At 43.4% G+C, this 20,696-nt stretch overlaps 1 protein-coding gene and 1 long non-coding RNA gene across 3 annotated transcripts; one reads left to right on the forward strand and one right to left on the reverse strand.

Annotated features, from left to right (window-relative positions):
- Positions 1-1,211: 1,211 nt before the first annotated feature.
- LOC106575211 (1-phosphatidylinositol 4,5-bisphosphate phosphodiesterase delta-4) lies at positions 1,212-20,649 on the forward strand. Of its 2 annotated transcripts, none has more exons than XM_014151569.3 (16): positions 1,212-1,398; positions 6,837-6,890; positions 8,923-9,081; positions 9,634-9,862; positions 10,102-10,231; positions 10,336-10,570; positions 10,803-11,004; positions 11,225-11,369; positions 12,106-12,258; positions 15,449-15,622; positions 17,744-17,900; positions 18,182-18,298; positions 18,451-18,629; positions 18,758-18,890; positions 19,029-19,178; positions 19,312-20,649. In XM_014151569.3, exons 2-16 carry the CDS (start codon positions 6,866-6,868, stop codon positions 19,401-19,403), a joined length of 2,280 nt encoding a protein of 759 aa, XP_014007044.2. In that variant the 5' UTR covers positions 1,212-1,398; positions 6,837-6,865; the 3' UTR covers positions 19,404-20,649. The 2 variants fall into 2 exon arrangements, with proteins under 2 accessions (XP_014007044.2, XP_082819522.1); XM_082963396.1 differs by having other exon boundaries at positions 6,840-6,890.
- Positions 4,961-19,530, reverse strand: LOC145861352 (uncharacterized). Its single transcript, XR_014381080.1, has 2 exons — positions 19,395-19,530; positions 4,961-9,827 (listed from the first exon to the last, which is right to left on the reverse strand). It is a non-coding gene; the product is annotated as an uncharacterized LOC145861352 (long non-coding RNA).
- Positions 20,650-20,696: the final 47 nt, after the last annotated feature.

Here is a 20,696-nt window from a genome sequence, read left to right on the forward strand (position 1 = left end):
TTACAAGTAACTGCTTTGTAGTTACATGCATGTGTTATAGATATACACATCTCAAATAGGCTAGTGTATGGAAATCAACTGAAATCAAGCTGCTCTGTGTTGTGTATATTACAGAGGTTGCTGCAAGGTAAACGTGTTGGCGTGCTTCAGTGTTAACAGATAAGGGACCCCCCATTTGAGCCTTGGCCCTGTCTATGTGAAACCTGAGCTGCTGCAGTGTATTATTGATGCTCTGGAACCTGAGTGGAGACTCGGTCAGAAAAATAATTTAATGTTCTCAGTGTTAAACTGTAGAGGAATCTCCGGCCTCAACACAGCCTTGTTCTCTGTCAGTGGCAAAGTAGGTTGCCTAGTTGTTAGAGCGTTGGGCCAGTAACCGAAAGGTTGCTGGATCGAATCCCTGAGCTGACATGGTATAAGTCTGTCATTCTGCCCGTGAAGAAGGCAGTTAACCCACTGTTCCCTGGTAGGCTGTCATTGTAAATAAGAATTTGTTCTTAACTGACTTGCCTAGTTAAATAAAGGTTAAAAAAAAAACATGGTTGAGTAATGCCTCTTCTCTTTACACTCTCCTCCTCTGACCTGGCTTATTCATCATTATAAAAACACTGACCTGATGTGCCCTGTGGGAGTGTACTGCATCTTTGATGAGTAAGGTGTCTCCCTTTAGGTAATTGTCCCCTGTCTGTTGATCGCTTGAAGTTTCTTCGTGTGTGTTCACTTGGGCTCATTGCAGCAGGTTTAGTTGTCTTTATCTTGAACAAATCTCAAATAATTTCAATGCGTTAACATGTTTAAGTTCTGTTTTATAAGTCCTTAAACACTGTATACAAAATCAACTCAATGATGTGTGGTATCCTGTACATACAGTAGAGTAATGCTGGTAACATGGGGTTAGTCATTTATGGAAAAGTATGACCCCAGTTGTTCAGTTTGGGGCACCTACATAACCTTTCACCTCGTTTATGAATGAATAGTGCCTTTTTATATTAATCAAAAGAAGACCTAAAATGTGTAGCTGATGCTTAAAGTAATAACATACTTTTTGATCTGGGCTGTTGGCTCAGGTACTTGATCTTTGTACAGGTCATTACATTTCAAACTGACTGGTCATTTAACACTAGAGGACCCTTTGAATGGAAAAAAACTAAACAAAGACGAGGTTGGATGAATGGAGGGGGGGAGAGAGTGGAGGATGGTAAGGGTGTGTCAGAGTGTTGTTGACTCAGTAAGGATCAGCTATCTCTGCCCGCCTCTCTCTCAGCTCTCTACAGCGGCATGCAGAGCCAGAGCTGACCCAGCCAGACAGACAGGGCCAGCTCCCCTCCCTGTCTCAAGCTCCGGAACCACAACAGGCACAGGACGCACCTGGACCCAGCTGAGATGCCCCTCCATCGGGTGAGTCAGTAGCTATCCTCTCTCCACCTGCTGTCCCTTCATTTTATGTCTGTCAATACATTCATTCCTCCATGTTTGCTAGCCTACTGACTGTTGTACATAGGGAACTTGACCAGCTTCAATTAGTAACATTTAAATGTGTTGCAGGGTTCTTGGTGAGGATGAATTCAATTATTTAGGCGACATGTTTTTTTTTCTGAACCCAGTGAAATAATGTGGTCAGGCAGTATGACAGAGATTTAGAAGAGGTAGAAGAAATGGAATCAGTGGAGAGGATAGTTTTGACTACTATATATATATATATATATATATATATATATATATACACACAGTACCAGTCACACCTAGTCATTCAAGAGTTTTTCTTTCTTTACTATTTTCTACATTTTCTACAGGGTAGGCCATCATTGTAAATAATAATAATAATACCTTTAAGTCTGCCTGTCCTCTTCTCATACTGACACCAGTTATACACAAGTATAACACACTGTGTGTATATTCAGTACCAGTCAAGAGTTTGGAAACACCTACTCATTCAAGGGTTTTTCTTAATTTTTACTATTTTCTACATTGTAGAATAATAGTGAAGACATCAAAACTATGAAATAACACATGGAATCATGTAGTAACCAAAAAAGTGTTTAACAAGTCAAAATATATTTTATATTTGAGATTCTTCAACGTAGCCACCATGACAGCTTTGCACAATGAATAATTCAAATTAGATTAAATAAATGGAATTGCTTTGCATTAACTTTTTATTGCTTTTCGCTCTGGAAGTTCAAAGGCTTGATAGGTGTGTTTAATATACCATATACTGCGCATTTGTTTAACAAACGTTTCTCAGTGAGGATGCTATCAGAAGTGTTTCCATTTGTTTTTGGGTGTGATGTTGTCAGCAGTCATGAATGTGGCCAAGTGTGAGATCATTTCCTGGGACAAGGATTAACCTCTTGTCCCACCAGACATTATTTTAGATGGGTTTGAGTTCCACTGCAAAGGTTGATATAAGCAGATTATAAACTATTTTTATACCTTGTTCATAAATCTACCTAGATAGGATTGCTATGATGAGTGAATGGAATGTCATTCCAAACAATGGCAGAGATTAAAAAAACTGGCCTCAGAAATCCACCTCTCAAAACAAGAAGAGGACAAAGTCATAGAATGACTACTCAGTGAAAACATGACACAGCAAAACAGAGCCGGTGCTTTCCACCCGCCTGGTACAGGCTGAATGGACAAAGATAGGAGGATGAGGGTAGGACAAAGAGGCTGCTGATCCTGGACTTAAAAAGTGCTGTGCTATGCAGCATTGGGGCGATTCTCATGAAACCAGTTTTAAGCATGTCTGTTTCAAATTGTTACAAAACCATGATGCATCTGCACAAATAAACTACAATTCTGAAGACTAAGATGTCTAGTTTTTGGCAGTTTCTTATTTTAAATCGATCTAAAAAATGTGCCTGAATTTTGTACATTTTCACCCCAAATTCTCATTACCGAGATGTGTCCGGATTAAATTCTCAGGTCATTTTATAAAATTGTACTTTAGAAAAAACGTATTTTAATAAAACACAAAATATGATGCTGTAGTTTGTCCATCAATCCTAACAATTGTATACTAGTTGAAGTTTACATTAAACTATATACAGTTGAAGTCGGAAGTTTACATACACCTTAGCCAAATACATTTGAACTCAGTTTTTCACAATTCCTGACATTTAATCCTCGTAAAAATTCCCTGTCTCGTGCCTGTATGACCTCCCTACAACGCCTGGGCATGCTCCTGATGAGGTGGCGGATGGTCTCCTGAGGGATCTCCTCCCAGACCTGGACTAAAGCATCCGCCAACTGCTGGACAGTCTGTGGTGCAACGTGGCGTTGGTGGATGGAGCGAGACATGATGTCTCGCTCCATCATATGGTCTCATATGGTCTCACAAGGGGTCTGAGGATCTCATCTCGGTACCTAATGGCAGTCAGGCTACCTCTGGCGAGCACATGGAGGGCTGTGCGGCCCCCCAAAGAAATGCCACCCCACACCATGACTGACCCACCGCCAAACCGGTCATGCTGGAGGATGTTGCAGGCAGCAGAACGTTCTCCACGGCGTCTCCAGACTCTGTCACGTCTGTCACATGTGCTCAGTGTGAACCTGCTTTCATCTGTGACGAGCACAGGGCGCCAGTGGCGAATTTGCCAATCTTGGTGTTCTCTGGCAAATGCCAAACGTCCTGCACGGTGTTGGGCTGTAAGCACAACCCCCACCTGTGGACGTCGGGCCCTCATACCACCCTCATGGAGTCTGTTTCTGACCGTTTGAGCAGACACATGCACATTTGTGGCCTGCAGGAGGTCATTTTGCAGGGCTCTGGCAGTGCTTCTCCTGCTCCTCCTTGCACAAAGGCAGAGGTAGCGGTCCTGCTGCTGGGTTGTTGCCCTCCTACGGCCTCCTCCACGTCTCCTGATGTACTGGCCTGTCTCCTGGTAGCGCCTCCATGCACTGGACACTACGCTGACAGACACAGCAAACCTTCTTGCCACAGCTCGCATTGATGTGCCATCCTGGATGAGCTGCACTACCTGAGCCACTTGTGTGGGTTGTAGACTCCGTCTCATGCTACCACTAGAGTGAAAGCACCGCCAGCATTCAAAAGTGACCAAAACATCAGCCAGGAAGCATAGGAACTGAGAAGTGGTCTGTGGTCACCACTTGCAGAACCACTCCTTTATTGGGGGTGTCTTGCTAATTGCCTATAATTTCCACCTGTTGTCTATTCCATTTGCACAACAGCATGTGAAATGTATTGTCAATCAGTGTTGCTTCCTAAGGGGACAGTTTGATTTCACAGAAGTGTGATTGACTTGGAGTTACATTGTGTTGTTTAAGTGTTCCCTTTATTTTTTTGAGCAGTGTATATTGAAACAACATCTCAAGACATCAGTCAGAAAGTTAAAGCTTGGTCGCAAATGGGTCTTCCAAATGGACAATGACCCCAAAAATACTTCTAAAGTTGTGGTGAAATGGCTTAAGGACAACAAAGTCAAGGTATTGGAGTGGCCATCACAAAGCCCTGACCTCAATCCTATAGAAAAGTTGTGGGCAGAACTGAAAAAGTATGTGCGAGCAAGGAGGCCTACAAACTTGACTCAGTTACACCAGCTCTGTCAGGAGGAATGGGCCAAAATTCACCCAACTTATTGGGGAAGCTTGTGGAAGGCTACCTGAAACATTTCACCCAAGTTAATCAATTTAAAGGCATATCTACCAAATACTAATTGGGTGTATGTAAACTTCTGACCCACTGGGAATGTGATGATTGAAATAAATCATTCTCTCTACTATTATTCTGACATTTCACATTCTTACAATAAAGTAGTGATCCTAACTGACCTAAGACAGGGAATTTTTACTAGGATTAAATGTCAGGAATTGTGAAAAACTGAGTTTAAATGTATTTGGCTAAGGTGTATGTAAACTTCTGACTTCAACTGTAGATACTTTACAGGCATTTTGTGTTATACCGTTTGCCCATAGGATCCCATTCAATCCAGAAATGTATCTATAGTACCTTTAATCACAAATATCCACATCCTAATACACCAATATTACCTGTAAAGACCTTGGATACATTATTTTTCTTGTCTCTGTTACTTTTGACTTTTAAATATACATGCATGTAATTACAGTACTTACAGGGCTGTCAGCAAGTATTCACATCCCTTGACTTTTTCAATATGTTGTTACAAAGTGGGTTAAATGGATTTAATTGTAATTTTTTGTCAAAATACTTTTGTCAAAGTGGAAGTATTCAACCCCCGAGTCAATACATGTTAGAATAACCTCTGGTTGTTGATCATTGCTAGACAACCATTCAGGTCTAGCCATAGATTTCCAAAGCAGATTTAAGTCAAAACTTTAACTTGGCCACTCAGGAACATTCTATGTCTTCTTTGTAAGAAACTCCAGTGTAGATTTGGCCTTGTGTTTGTTTTAGGTTATTGTCCTGCTGAAAGGTGAATTAATCTTTTCCTCTAGGATTTTGCCTGTGCTTAGCTCCATTCTGTTTATTTTTTATCCTGAAAAACTTCCCAGTCCTTAACGATTACAAGCATACCCATAACATGATTCAGCCACCACTATGCTTGAAAATATGAGGAGTGGTACTCAGTAATGTGTTGTATTGAATTTGCCTCAAATATAACACTTGGTATTCAGGACAAAAAGTTAATTGCTTTGCCACATTTTTTTTGCAGTATTACTTTAGTGCCTTGTTGCAAACAGGATGCATGTTTTGGAATATTTGTATTCTGTACAAGCTTCCTTCTTTTCCCTCTGTCAATTAGGTTAGTTTTGTGGAGTAACTACAATGTTGTTGATCCATCCTCAGTTTTCTCCTCTCCAGCTATTAAATTCTCTGTTTTAAAGTCACCATTGGCCTCATGGTGAAATCCCTGAGTAGTTTCCTTCCTCTCAGGAAACTGAGTCCAGAAGGATGCCTGTAGTGACTGGGTGTATTGATACACCATCCGAAGTTGAATTAATAAATTCACCATGCTCAAAGGAATATTCAATGTCTGCTTTTTTTATTTTTACCCATCTACCAATAGGTGCCCTTCTTTGTGAGTCAATGGAAAACCTCCCTGGTCTTTGTTGTTGAATCTGTTTGAAATTCACTGTTCGACTGAGGGACCTTACAAATAATTTTATGTGTGGGGTACAGAGATGAGGTAGTTATTCAAAAATCGTGTTAAACACTATTATTCCACACAAAGTGAGTCCATGCAAAACTGTTGCGGTAATGACAATTGTTACATTGGTAGTTGTGGAAATTGTTATGAAATGCATAATATCAGAAAAAAAGATAATTAGGATGAAATAGATTAAGTAAAGATCCTAATCGAATTCCAATTTTACTTTCCGCGTGTAGACCTTACCATGAAATGCTTACTTACAAGCCCTTAACCAACAATACAGTTTTAAGAAAATCTCAGTGATCCAAGATTCAAGAGAATCTCAGTGATCTCAGTGATCCAAGAGAAAATTGTTTGAAAAATGACACTGGAGAATTTGTGGGTCAAATGCCAGTTTCGTGAGAATGACCATAAATTGGGGTCAATTCCATTTAAATTCAGTCAATTAAAGAAATGCAATTGAACCCAACAGGTCACACATCACAGGTTGAGAGTCAAATCCAAAAACTGCTCTGGCAAAGTCAGGGAGTGATACAAAATATGTATTATTTGTTTATATCAAGTCTGCTTTAGTTTGAATATGACATTCTAAGTATTGACTTTACAGCACTGTGAACTATCATTTGGTTGTAAAATATTACAACTTTGCTTTCATCCTGTCTCATCCTAGCACCTATCCTCTCTTCACACATTCTGATGACTTAACCATACATTTAAATTGTCAACCGTTTTGCTGGGCAGCAGGTGGAAAAAGCGTAAAACAACCATCGATGGCTTCTACGGGAAGTGGCCTGCGTAAGTTTATTCTTGAGATATAAATATGCATATTGATCAAAACAATACCCACTGGGCACACACTGGCTGAATCAACTTTGTTTCAACGTAATTTGTCACGTGGAATTAACATGAAAATACATTGGATTTGAAAAAAGTCATCAAATTTCAACCAGCTTTGTAAGCATAAAAATTAGGGTAAAACTTAAACTGAAATACATCGACTTAACCTGATTAACAGGTTGTTACATCAATCTAATTTCAACATAATCATCAGAACTATGTATACGTTGAAACTGCATTGAAAATTACACAGAAACGTAAAAAATAATTTTGATTGTATATTCAATTGGGTGGTTGAAATTATGCTGAAATGTAGATTTGATTAGACATATTTTATTTAACCTTGTTTCAATGTTGTAGTAAGATGGTATGTTTCAATCATTGTTTTCAACGTCATGCTACTGTATCAACCTAAATAAAGTGGTATATTGAAATAACATGTAAAGACAGTCCAACGATTTCTGCCTGAACATTGACTCCTACTGGTATATGAGGGGTAATGCATTTCAGTGAGAACAAGTCTACCATCCAGACACCTACATCTATGTACCCTGTTTAGCTTTGGAAACAAGCTGTGTTCGTTTTATCTGAGCTATCATCTCAATACATTTTGACCTTGATCAACTTCCATACTCATTTGCGTTGACTACCTAAATAACGTTAAATCGTTTTTAAAGTAACTCCTCTAACACAAGCTGTATGTGAAAGTCAATTCGGAGTGAGGCTGAGTTTATGTAGGTAACATTGACATCTGATTTACCCAACAAAGGACACTTTGGCTGCATTTACACATGCAGACCAATTCTGATATTTCTTTTCACTAATTGGTCTTTTTACTCTGAAAAGGAGCTGATGTGATTGGTAAAAAGACCAATTAATGGAAACAATATCAGCATTATTTCAACATGTTGTTAGGTATACTATCATTCATCCATGGTTGATTGGATCTTTGGAAGTTTAGAAGTAGTTACCATTAGCCCTATAAATAGGATGAAAAATTAATGATATTAATAATACACTTTTACCTTTGGATATTGTCTTTTATATGAAGGATGGATGATGGATTTCTAATTTAATCTACAAATTATTAATATGTAGGATTTATGTCGCCATCTCAACCAAAAATCTAAATTGAAGAATAGGACTAAATCAAATCAAACTTTATTTCAAGTTAATTTAAAGTTTGATTTGATGTAGTGCTATTCTTGAACTTAGATTTTTGGTTGAGATGGAGACATGAATCCAACATATCAATTGCATTCACAATTCAATATCCAGTTTGTCTACAAATTAATGATATGTTAGGGCTAGGGTTATTTAGGTAGTTTAGATCAGTGTCAATCTGTGTTTACATAATAGCTCGGCTGAAACGAGCACAGCTTGTTTTCAAAGCTAAGTAGGGTATGTAGGTGTCTGGATGGAACACTTGTTCTCACTGAAGTGCATTTCCCCCTCATATACCAGTAGGAGTCCCTGTTCAGGCAGGAATGTTTGGACTGTGCCTTCACATGTTATTTCAATACCTCGTTATTTAGGTTGATGGCATGACGTTGAAACAATGACGTTGATTTAAAAATACCATTTTACTATCAACATTGAAACAAGGTCAAACAAAATATGTTTATCAAATATGAAATTCAACATAATTTCAACCCCCCAATATATATTGAATATAGGATGGAAATTATTTTTAATGTTTCTACATTTTCCACGTTGATCCCACGTCACAATATATTGACAAATGACGTTCAAACAACGTTGATTCAACCAGTGTGTACCCAGTGGGTAGTGCGTATGACTCTATGGGTCGAGACTGAGATGATGTCCCGTTCACTTAGACTGATCCCAGATCTGTACAAGTTGACAAGACGGCACAAACAGATCTGAGACCAGGCTATGTTGACTGATAATGAGCGGTTGCCATAATGTATGTCAGAACAGGACAGTTATCTGGGCCTTGACACCTACTTCCCCTAATGTGTCTGATCAGGTATCCAGGGGGATGACAACCTCCAGTCCATGATCGTTGGCACGGTGATGAGGAAGATTAAGTCTCGCACCTGGAAGAAGCAGCGCTACTTCAAGCTGCAGGAGGACTGCATGACCATCTGGTACAAGTCCAAGAAGGCCGGGAACGCCCACTCCACATGTGAGTAGTGACATTTACATGCTTAGACAATGTTTAGGCAACGTTTAGACAACATCACCTACTGACACACATTTTGTCACATATGATACTTATTATATCATTGTCCACAAGATTATGTTCGGCAGCAGGCTATACACTGAGTGGACAAAACATTCCAAATATTGAGTTGCATCCACTTTCGCCCTCAGAACAGCCTCAATTCGTCGTGGCTTGCACACTCCCCCTTCATCTACACTGATTGAAGTGGATTTAACAAGTGATACCTGGTCAGTGACACCTGGATTCACCTGGTCAGTCTATGTCATGGAAAAAGCAGGTGTTCCTAATGTTTTGTACTCTCATTTGAGTAATTTTGTTGTAGCAGGGGTCTAGTTTTATCATCACTGAAGTGACTGATAATATTGGGCTATAGGGTTCACCATGTACCTAAAGACTTGGCTTATTCCCTTTAGCCACGAGTGGAGCAAAGGGCCTAAAGAAAACCTAAGAAGATAAATACCTAAAGAGATACCTAAGTAGATAGTATTCAGCTTCTCTTTTCCCTTTCAACAGTCTCTGTGAGTGACGTGGAGACGGTGCGTGAGGGCCACCAGTCAGAGGTTCTGCTAAGCATCGCAGACGAGTTTCCCCCGGACCGCTGCTTCACCCTGGTGTTCCGTGGTCGCCGTGGCAACCTGGACCTGGTGGCAGACTCGGCGGATGAGGCACAGTCCTGGATCAAAGGCATGAGGAAGCTGATCGAGAACCTGGAGAACATGGGCGAGAGCGAGAAGCTTGACCAGTATCCTTTCTGACAAGCTAAACCAATCAATCAAATGTATTTACAAGGCCCTGTATATATCAACAGTTGTAACAAAGTGCATAACAGGAACCTGGCCAAATATGATATATAGTCCTAGCTAGTTTGCTTAATGAAGTTAAGAAGTGCGCTATACACGTGTATAGCAGAGTATCGTTTGTGTTATAGCTCCTAAGGTTTCGCTGTAGCATGATGACGTTTCCCTTAAGCGACATTTCCAGGTGGATCTGTGAATGGTTTAAGAAGGCTGATAAGAACAACGACGGCAGAATGAACTTCCGGGAGATCAGGGTCCTGCTGAAGATGATGAACGTGGACATGAACGAACATCACGCTCACCAACTCTTCGTGGTAAAAGCCCTGAGATCATCTTAATAAGGCCTTATATATCTTTGATTCTTGTACATTGCTTGTGTCTGTTGAGGCCTGAAGACCTTTCTCCATTTTATCCACAGACGGCAGACAAGTCCCAGACGGGGACTCTGGAGGATGATGAGTTTGTCCTGTTTTACAAGATGCTGACCCAGAGAGAGGACGTTCTCAGGGTCTTCCAGGACTTCTCTGGAGATGGACAGAAGCTGTCTCTGCGGGACCTGGAGGAGTTCCTGAGAGATGAACAACTGGAAGAGGTGGACGGGGTTCAGCAGCTGGCCATGGAGCTCATCGAGCGCTACGAACCCTCTGACACAGGTAGTACTGACCTCTGACCCTGGCATGATTTGTGGCTATAGCTGACCAATCACACCCTACGAATAATCAGGTCAATAACCATATCATCAGGTCAACATCATGGTCAAGCAGTTGTTATTTCAACCAGGAACCAATATATTTGAATGACTATCATGATGGTTGTAATGAAAAATATAAATCTATAGTTTGAACTGATAGCAATGTTTTCTTTTTTGACTTTGTTGTTCCACAGCAAAGATGCTGAAGGCCATGTCTATCGACGGTTTCCTGATGTACCTGGCGTCAGCTGAGGGCTCCATCTTCCACCCCAGGCAGCAGAGCCTGTACCAGGACATGACCCAGCCCCTCAACCACTACTTCATCTCCTCTTCACACAACACATACCTGATGGAGGACCAGCTTCGAGGACACAGCAGTGTCGAGGGATACATACGGTATGTACACTACGCCAGTGGTGGCGGATGGGAAGGATTAGTAGGCTGTTCTTGAGAGTGGTTTATCCTTTGTATTGGAAGATGATTTTGATCTCTGTCTTGAGGTGAATTACGACACAACTTTTAGAAGACAGAATCAGAGGGATTGATCATTGTCCATTAAAAATGGATATACTCTGGGACAAAGTTCAAAAAGGCTAACTTGTTTCTTCTTCGTTAGGGCTTTGAAGCGAGGCTGTCGGTGTGTAGAAGTAGACTGTTGGGACGGTCCCAATGGAGAGCCTATCGTCTACCACGGACACACCTTCACCTCCAAGATCCTCTTCAAAGATGTTGTGAATGCACTGAGAAACTATGCCTTCAAGGTATTTGTTATTCTGAAAAAATTGTGATGACAAGATTAAACCTCTTTGTATGGTATGCTTCACAGGTATTCTCTGCAGTATCGTGACATAATGTTTACATATCAGTGCAGAATACAGGGGTGTTTTTAACTATTCAGATCCAATCATTGTTTAGCATTTTCATGGTCCGTTACCAGTGCAGTACTTTGCACACAGGAATCCAAGAACTTGCAGTACCTTGCAGTATCAACACACTCCTCACTCAGCACCTCATTATATGTGTATGAGTCAGGAGGGGGATCATTCCATCATGATATCCCAAAGCCACGGCCCTTTCAGAAAGCCGAGCCCTCACACAGTAAACCAGCATATGACCTGCCTGTCAAAGACTTATCCTATTCTGTGCCAAAACAGTCCTCTGTGCCGCCAGGTTCATGTTGTGTGTCAGGGTTTCAGGACCCTGGTCAAAAGTAGTGCACTGCATAGGGAATAAGGTGCCATTTGGGATGCAACCACTCATACAGGACATCCCACAATGTAGTGGATGGACTACATAGAGGGTGTCATTTGGGACGCGCTCTCTGTCGGTCTGCAACTGGATGGTGGCCTGGGCTGCTCCATGCGACCCATATCCTGTCTGCCACAGTGGAGAAGCCGTTGGTGTGTATAAACTGGTAGCAGGTATAGCCTTTCTCCTCACACTGAGAATGCTGCAGTCCAGTGTTGAATTATTCACTCCCCCCTTCCTCCCTCCCAGGTATCAGAGTACCCGGTCATCCTGTCCACCGAGAACCACTGCGGTGTTGAACAGCAGCGAGTCATGGCCCAACACCTCAACACCATCCTTGGGGACAAGCTGCTGAAAAGTACCCTGGATGGAAAGATACCCGTCAGCTTTCCTTCTCCTGAGGTAAGGCAGGCACCAGAAACAGTAGCCAGGTAATCTGCTCTGATCTGACTTTCACCACGGCATGGCAAGGGCAAACGTAGCGTGATGGTGGTGGTGGTGATAGGACAGAATTGTCCCACTGTCATAGGCGTCGTAAGGATTGGACCAAGGCGCAGTGGGTAAAGTGCTCATCTTCTAAATTTATTTAAAGAAAACACTTAAACAAAATAAACAAACGATGAAAACAGTTCCATAAGGCTCCCAGGCTATACAGAAAATAACCACCCACAAAACACAAGTGAAACAAACACAACTAAATATGGCCTCCAATTAGAGACAACGACAACCAGCTGCCTCTAATTGGAGGTCATTGCCAAAAACCCAACATAGAAATAGAAAACTAGATATAAACATAGAAATAGAAAACATAGAACCTAAACCAAAAACACCGAAACACACAAAACAAACACCCCCTGCCACACCCTGACCAAACTACAATGACAAATAACCCCTTTTACTGGTCAGGACATGACACCCACAGAAATACAATTACTACAGCGGACATTACTATTCCAATTCAAGCCAGCGTTCTGCAATGCGTGGACCGGCGGCCATATTGAGTTTACCCATGTCAAATTGCCATGGGCTGCAGTCCAAACACATTATTTTTACCCCCTCAGCCCTTGCACTATCCACTTTACCTCGGGGGAATCCCAGTCAAAACCGGATGCAGTTTGATTGCCATCTTAAGTGGAGGTCCAATTCACTAACGTTGCCCCCTCGGTCCTCAATTTAGCTCGAGGGAGTGAGTGAACAACTTTAAACCAAGTTTGGGAAACCCTGCTCTAGACTACCTGCCGCCCTCTAGGCTCCCTGCCGCCCTCTAGGCGACCTGCCGCCCTCTAGGCGACCTGCCGCCCTCTAGGCGACCTGCCGCCCTCTAGGCTCCCTGCCGCCCTCTAGGCTCCCTGCCGCCCTCTAGGCTCCCTGCCGCCCTCTAGGCTACCTGCCGCCCTCTAGGCAACCTGCCGCCCTCTAGGCTCCCTGCCGCCCTCTAGGCTACCTGCCGCCCTCTAGGCTCCCTGCCGCCCTCTAGGCTCCCTGCCGCCCTCTAGGCTACCTGCCGCCCTCTAGGCAACCTGCCGCCCTCTAGGCTACCTGCCGCCCTCTAGGCTACCTGCCGCCCTCTAGGCTACCTGCCGCCCTCTAGGCTCCCTGCCGCCCTCTAGGCTCCCTGCCGCCCTCTAGGCAACCTGCCGCCCTCTAGGCTACCTGCCGCCCTCTAGGCTACCTGCCGCCCTCTAGGCAACCTGCCGCCCTCTAGGCTACCTGCCGCCCTCTAGGCAACCTGCCGCCCTCTAGGCTACCTGCCGCCCTCTAGGCTACCTGCCGCCCTCTAGGCAACCTGCCGCCCTCTAGGCTACCTGCCGCCCTCTAGGCAACCTGCCGCCCTCTAGGCTACCTGCCGCCCTCTAGGCAACCTGCCGCCCTCTAGGCTACCTGCCGCCCTCTAGGCTCCCTGCCGCCCTCTAGGCTCCCTGCCGCCCCCTCTAGGCTACCTGCCGCCCTCTAGGCAACCTGCCGCCCTCTAGGCTACCTGCCGCCCTCTAGGCAACCTGCCGCCCTCTAGGCTACCTGCCGCCCTCTAGGCTACCTGCCGCCCTCTAGGCTACCTGCCGCCCTCTAGGCTCCCTGCCGCCCTCTAGGCTCCCTGCCGCCCTCTAGGCAACCTGCCGCCCTCTAGGCTACCTGCCGCCCTCTAGGCTACCTGCCGCCCTCTAGGCAACCTGCCGCCCTCTAGGCTACCTGCCGCCCTCTAGGCAACCTGCCGCCCTCTAGGCTACCTGCCGCCCTCTAGGCTACCTGCCGCCCTCTCACCGCCGCCCCCAACCTGCCGCCCTCTAGGCTACCTGCCGCCCTCTAGGCAACCTGCCGCCCTCTAGGCTACCTGCCGCCCTCTAGGCAACCTGCCGCCCTCTAGGCTACCTGCCGCCCTCTAGGCTCCCTGCCGCCCTCTAGGCTCCCTGCCGCCCTCTAGGCTACCTGCCGCCCTCTAGGCAACCTGCCGCCCTCTAGGCTACCTGCCGCCCTCTAGGCGACCTGCCGCCCTCTAGGCGACCTGCCGCCCTCTAGGCTCCCTGCCGCCCTCTAGGCTACCTGCCGCCCTCTAGGCTACCTGCCGCCCTCTAGGCTACCTGCCGCCCTCTAGGCAACCTGCCGCCCTCTAGGCTCCCTGCCGCCCTCTAGGCTCCCTGCCGCCCTCTAGGCTACCTGCCGCCCTCTAGGCTACCTGCCGCCCTCTAGGCTACCTGCCGCCCTCAACAAAACACTTTAGGGTGGAGTCAGTGTACAGAATGTACATTATTAAACCAGTTTATCTTGTTGATAGAATGCCTCAAAGACATTCATTAGAATTCACACAGAATTTCAGATTCACTTTTTATAATCACTGTTTGATTATATTAATATAAGGCTATAAAGCAGATTAACCTGCCCAAAAGTTCCTTGGACAAAATCTAAATGTATTCCAGTACATTACGTGTAATCAAAAGAATAATAAATACTCATTTGAGACATGCAAATACTGAATATGTGGCAGAAAGCAAAAACAAATAATGCATATATTTGACAGTTTTAACATAGAACCCAGATTAAAGGAAGAGGGGGGGGGGCAGGACCGAGTTTAGGAAACCCCGCTGTAGAGTGATCTGTCGGTTCACCTTCACTTTCTACTACCTGTCTTGCTACCTACCTTTCTATCAGTGCCTCCCGGGCCATATGATCTGCGCTGTAAGATGCAACACTGGCACCGTGAATTATTAAAAAGACACAATATTGTTCCCTCAGCACTGAATAGAATATGATTGATTGTTCTCTCAGTCTTTCAACATTGTATTGGGCGTGACCTGCAGGTCCATGTAGGACAATGAAGGCAAATACTTTATATGCCCTGCATCTCAATGCAAAGACTGTCTTTCTGAGCTTGATGTATATTTTTTCTGCCTCAATGATTGTAGTATACTGTGCCCACAGTCATCAAGTATGCAGGTGACTCTAAATATCTATCTATGTTACATTACCAATATGCAATAGAGAGAGAGGTTGAGAGAGACGTGCTGTCAAGAGGCTTTCTGAAACATGCCCTGGTACAGAAGCATGATATCTATTCCCTGGTGATGAAACAATCTAGATCCATTGTTCTGACTGACAGGAGCTGAAGGGGAAGATTCTTCTCAAGGGGAAGAAGATCGGAGGTCTGGAGGAGAGTCGGAACGGGCCGCTGGAGCCGGAGGACTCCCTGACAGGAGAGGTGAGCGACGAGGACGAGGCGGCTGACATCGATGAGGACAGCCTCCACAGCAACAGCCTCCGACGCACGGCCAAGGTAGGCTACTGGTGTGCGTGTTTGTCTGTGTCTGTGGGTTAGTGGGTGTGTGTGGGGGGTGTGTGCCTGTGTGGGGGGTGTGTGCCTGTGTGGGAGGGTGTGTGCCTGTGTGTGCAATTGTGCATGCGACATTGACGAGGATAACCTCTGCAGGCACAGCCAAGGTGGGTTACTGATCCTCGGCCAGAGCTGTCCGACCTCTCACCACTTCTTCTAGGGATCGACCTGCGAGACGTTTGTCTGTGTGTCTTGTCTAGGGTTTCAAAGGGAGGGTATATTACTGGACACTTTTGAAGTTTACCAGTAAACTACCAGAATTTTGGTATCTTTCACCCTTTTGGGTACTTCAGATTATCACAGGTGTCTGTAATTTTCTCTGTCCCTCTGTGTGGCCTATCACATGTAAAATATAGGAAATAATTCAATAAGATGATAGAATGACAAAGCTGTAAAACATTATCCTAAATATAAACCAACTTAGTGAATACCATTGGTATTTAACATGAGTGTTTCAGCATGAAATATCCTTTTTATATTTTTTTACACACTTTTAGTTATATTACTATGTCAATATTTGTTAATGTTTTGCCACCAAACTGGTGGCAGTTGTAAAAAATGTCAATAGTTGGAAGAGTTACAGAGTTCATTGAAAATAATGCCATTGTTGAATAGATGTTTTTTTTTTTTCATTACTTAGGCTATTTTCTCTATATGGACGAAGATATAAAAAATGAATACTATATATGAATACATTTTTTTTTTTTAAGTTATTCAAGTTTAAATTACCAAAGTTATGTTAGACTGCCATAGATGTTCTGTTAATTATCAAAATGACTGAGGATTCTGGTAACTTTGGTAAACTACTGGTAGCTTTGCAACCCTAGTCCTGTCACTAAACTCTGGGCCTGCTTGGATGTAGTCCTACATATTTCACTGTCACTCCTTCTCAACTCCATCTCCCGCTCTCATATCCACTTAGCAGAAGACGTCAGTCACTCACTCCTCCACTGTCCCTCAATCCCATCAGGGCAAAAGTGTATAATCTTAGTCTGTATCTGCTGTGTTGACTTAACCAAGTTATAACACTGTTATAGGACTGATATTATCCAAGGGTTGCATTCAACTCTGACATTGCTCATGAAAGATATAGGGCTAAAGCCAGGGACTAGACCAAGTGAGCCTCCTAACGGTGCCATACGAACACCAGAGATAGCCATAGAGAGAGAGAGCCGACAGTACCAACACTCTTTCAAGACTGTACTACTGTCTTGAGAGAGAAGACTGACTGTAGGGTAGAGGTAGAGAGCCCTCTAAAATGAGACACTTAATTGAAGTCAGGGATAACCTAAGCAGCTAAACACTGAAGCACCTTTGACTTTATTCTTGGTTCTTTCATGATATCACTCAATAACAAGCAGTGCCCATTAACAGATTAGATGGAGTCCATGGGTCTAAGACATCATTTAACATTGATACTCTATGTTTAATGAAAGGCATAGATTAGAATGCCATACTAGGGTTGACATGGTTTGATCAATATGGTAATCAAGGGTAAAGCCAGTAGTCTACAGGAGCAGTGAACTCTGGGATGCCCTTGGCCCTGGTGTAACTGACTCTGATGATGGCTTTCCTGTCCTAAAGACAGACTGTAGCTCAGAGTCTCTGTTTGTGTTTGGCTCCGGATCTGCTTTCATATAGAGGCAACCCAGGTGTGCACTAGGACTGGGAGACCTGGTTGCATTGCTAATTAGTCTGGCCTTGTGCCCGCCTGCATACCTCAACCTTTCGGTCATCGAAGCCTGATTGGCACTGGCAGACCTACTGTGGTTGGCTTCATAGTGAAGTATCACTTACTCCATATTGGGGTTGTCTCGGTCCACTTGCTGCTTTCACCCAGGGCTAGCTACACTCCACTTCTCCTCTCAAACTGCACGAGTGCCACGTTGCTCTCAAAACTAGGGTTTTACTGTATATATCCAATCCTCCTAGTGCAGTATTGTCCAAGCCATTGCCCAATTTATATGTAGTTGAATTGAATGTAGCTTAGTAAGGTCAACACTCCAATTTCCCCGCTGTGGATCAATAAAGTTTATTCAATTCAACTCTCGTTCTTTTCCTCAGAAATCGAAGCAGCGTCTGTCAAAGGAGCTGTCGGACTGCGTGGTTTACTGCAAGAGTGTCCACTTCAGCAGCTTCAAGCACTCCCGCATTCACTCCAAGTTCTACGAGATATCCTCCTTCACAGAGTCCAAAGCACGCAAACACTTGAGAGAGGCAGGTGGGGCCTGAATCTCTACTGTAACTCATGACAACATCAGTCAGGGTCAACCAGTCACTTACTCACTCAGGACAGTTTGTGTCGTTCTGTTTGGACCACAAAACAGAAGCCAAAAGTTGTTGATTTACTAAAAGGAAATTTAGTGAGATTTAGTCAGTTATTCATTCAGAGGTAAGGGCCGTAAACGGAGGCGGAATGACTAGAAGACACAGTGCTTTGTATGTGTACTGTTCAATTGCATGGTTCCTCAAGCTCATGGTTTAACTGCCTTTCTCTTCCAGGGGCAGAGTTTGTGCATCACAATACCAGGCAACTGACCAGGGTTTATCCCAGTGGCCTCAGAACAGACTCCTCCAACTTCAACCCACAGGAAATGTGGAACACAGGGACTCAAATAGGTGAGGGGCGTTTTAGGTCATTCTAAGGCACGACGCAATGATTAAACAAAATATCAATTTCTAATGTCCAAACATGACTTTGTGAAGCTAGTTAAGCTTATACTTCTGTTCGGATCAGTTGGTTAATTTCTCTGTTTTCCTTGCTTCCTCAGTTGCGTTGAATTTCCAGACGGCAGGGGTTGAGATGGACCTCAACGATGGACTGTTTAGTCAAAATGGCCGCTGTGGCTACATCCTCAAACCTGACTTCATGAGGATGTCAGAGAGGAGGTTCGATCCTGAGGTTCCACATAACCGGGAAGGCTACCGACCCCTCAGTCTCTGCATTCAGGTACAAATAACAAACTGAGACCTACCTAAGACACAACCTGAAAAACTACAGAAACCAAGTGGAACGCTAACCTTCCGATCTGACCTAAAGCTCTCTCGTGTGTGTATATATTTGTGTGTGTTTTCAAGGTGATCAGTGGACAGCAGCTTCCCAAAGTGAATATCAAGGAGAGCTCCGTTGTGGACCCGTTTGTGAGAGTGGAGATCCATGGAGTTCCTCTAGACCAGGCCAAGCAGGAGACCAGATACATAGACAACAATGGTAATATACACACCCATTAAATCCCAATCACATAAATGCTTATAATGTGACTTTTTACAGAAATGCTGATACAAAAAAGCAGTATATTACAGTATTATATTCTATTATTTTATATACTTATGAATTGTGTTTGCTCAGGATTCAATCCAGTGTGGTATGATACTTTGCGGTTCACCATCCATGCGCCTGAACTGGCCCTGGTACGCTTTGTGGTGGAGGACTACGACAAGGCGTCAAGGAATGATTTTGTCGGACAGTATACCTTGCCTTTCTCATGTATTCAGCAAGGTGAGGCTCATCCATGTATTTAAGCATTTCGTACAAAGTCATTATATAACCTCCTAATATGACAGTCACACGTAATAGCATTTAATACGATGGGATGAATGGTCTTCTACAGCTGTTTTACTCCCTTTTCCAGGATACCGTCACATCCACCTCCTGTCTAAGGACGGAACCAGTATTCCTCCCGCCTCCTTATTTGTACACGTTAGAATCACTAACCTTGTATGAGCTGAACATTCTCTCTGGCATTTACAAGACTTGTAGATGGAACACATGGAAGGTGGAAGACGCTGAAGGTGGAAGACACGACTAAAAGAGAACAAACCATTGCTCATAGTTTTCCCGGGCAGTTTTGACAGTCAAGAGCTAGTTTCACAAACTATGTAATGAATACTTCCTGTAACTACTTCCTCAAAATAGTATCTAATGTTGTGCATATACTGAGCCAAATGTTTTTTGTAGGTATTAATGTACTTTTAGAAAGTATGATTGGTGTGGTTTTCACTTGTGATCTTACAATTCTATATTTATAGTGTGTATTCCCAATCTGATGTATTACTTAGGAACTGGCTCTGGGATGATTCTGGTTTTCCAACTCTATTTCATCAAATGCTAGTCAACTACACAACTGTACTTGAGATTATTTTTGGTTTTGTTGCAATGATATGTAGCGGAGAAATGTGCCACCACTGGTCAAGAGTAATGACACATTTCAACATCATTTAAGTCACTCTTCTTATCCACACCACAGTACTTTCTATGAACCAAGCTCCTCAAGAACGTAACATTGATGAGACTGTTTGGTTAGAGTTGCCTAGGCTTACTGTAGGACACATTTCCTCCCTCTTTTGCCTTTTGGCAAGTTTTGGTTTAAAATGGGTTATGATGCCAATGAAAACTAATATACTCCAGTCTTCATCTCTCTAATGCATATTATCATTTCCATGAACAATATTCTGAACAATTCGTTTAGTATAAACAGCAATTATAGGGGAACTCAAAAATGCCTCAACTTGTGTCATCTGTTTTGGATCATTTTATAGAAGATGTAAATATTTGCTGCTGGGTTAATAGTTGTATATTTTTGTACACACACTGTGTGTGTTCGTGGTGTATAGCAGGGATCTCCAACCCTGTTCCTAGAGAGCTACCCTACTGTAGATTTTCACTCCAATCCCAGTTGTAACTAACAACCAGCTTTATCAACCAGCTAATTATTAGAATCAGATGTGCTAGATTAGGGTTTGGAGTGAAAATCTACAGGACGCTCGCTTTCCGGGAACAGGGTTGGAGATCCCTGATGCATAGCCTATTGTATTGTGTTATAGCATATCTATTAACTCTTTTTGTATTATTGTCCAGTTCAGACTTCATCGACCTGTATTATTTGTATATGTATTTAACTATGTATGCATGTACTACAGTAGTTAGTTATTTGCCATATCCATTCGCAAATAAAGATGATTTTCATGTATCTAAAGAGTTCAGAGACTGGTGAGATTCGATCATGGATGTATATAT

Source organism: Salmo salar, chromosome 17 (genome assembly GCF_965601325.2).
Source record: "Salmo salar chromosome 17, fSalSal1, whole genome shotgun sequence".
Taxonomy (NCBI): Eukaryota; Metazoa; Chordata; class Actinopteri; order Salmoniformes; family Salmonidae; genus Salmo; species Salmo salar.

Bases quoted from the DNA above. Each gene is read 5' to 3' on its own strand.
- LOC106575211 (XM_014151569.3), top strand. From the start codon at position 6,866: ATGGCTTCTACGGGAAGTGGCCTGC. The intron at 11,370-12,105 runs GTATTTGTTATT...CCTCCCTCCCAG, and splicing joins TGAGAAACTATGCCTTCAAG to GTATCAGAGTACCCGGTCAT. The intron at 17,901-18,181 runs GTGGGGCCTGAA...TTTCTCTTCCAG, and splicing joins CAAACACTTGAGAGAGGCAG to GGGCAGAGTTTGTGCATCAC.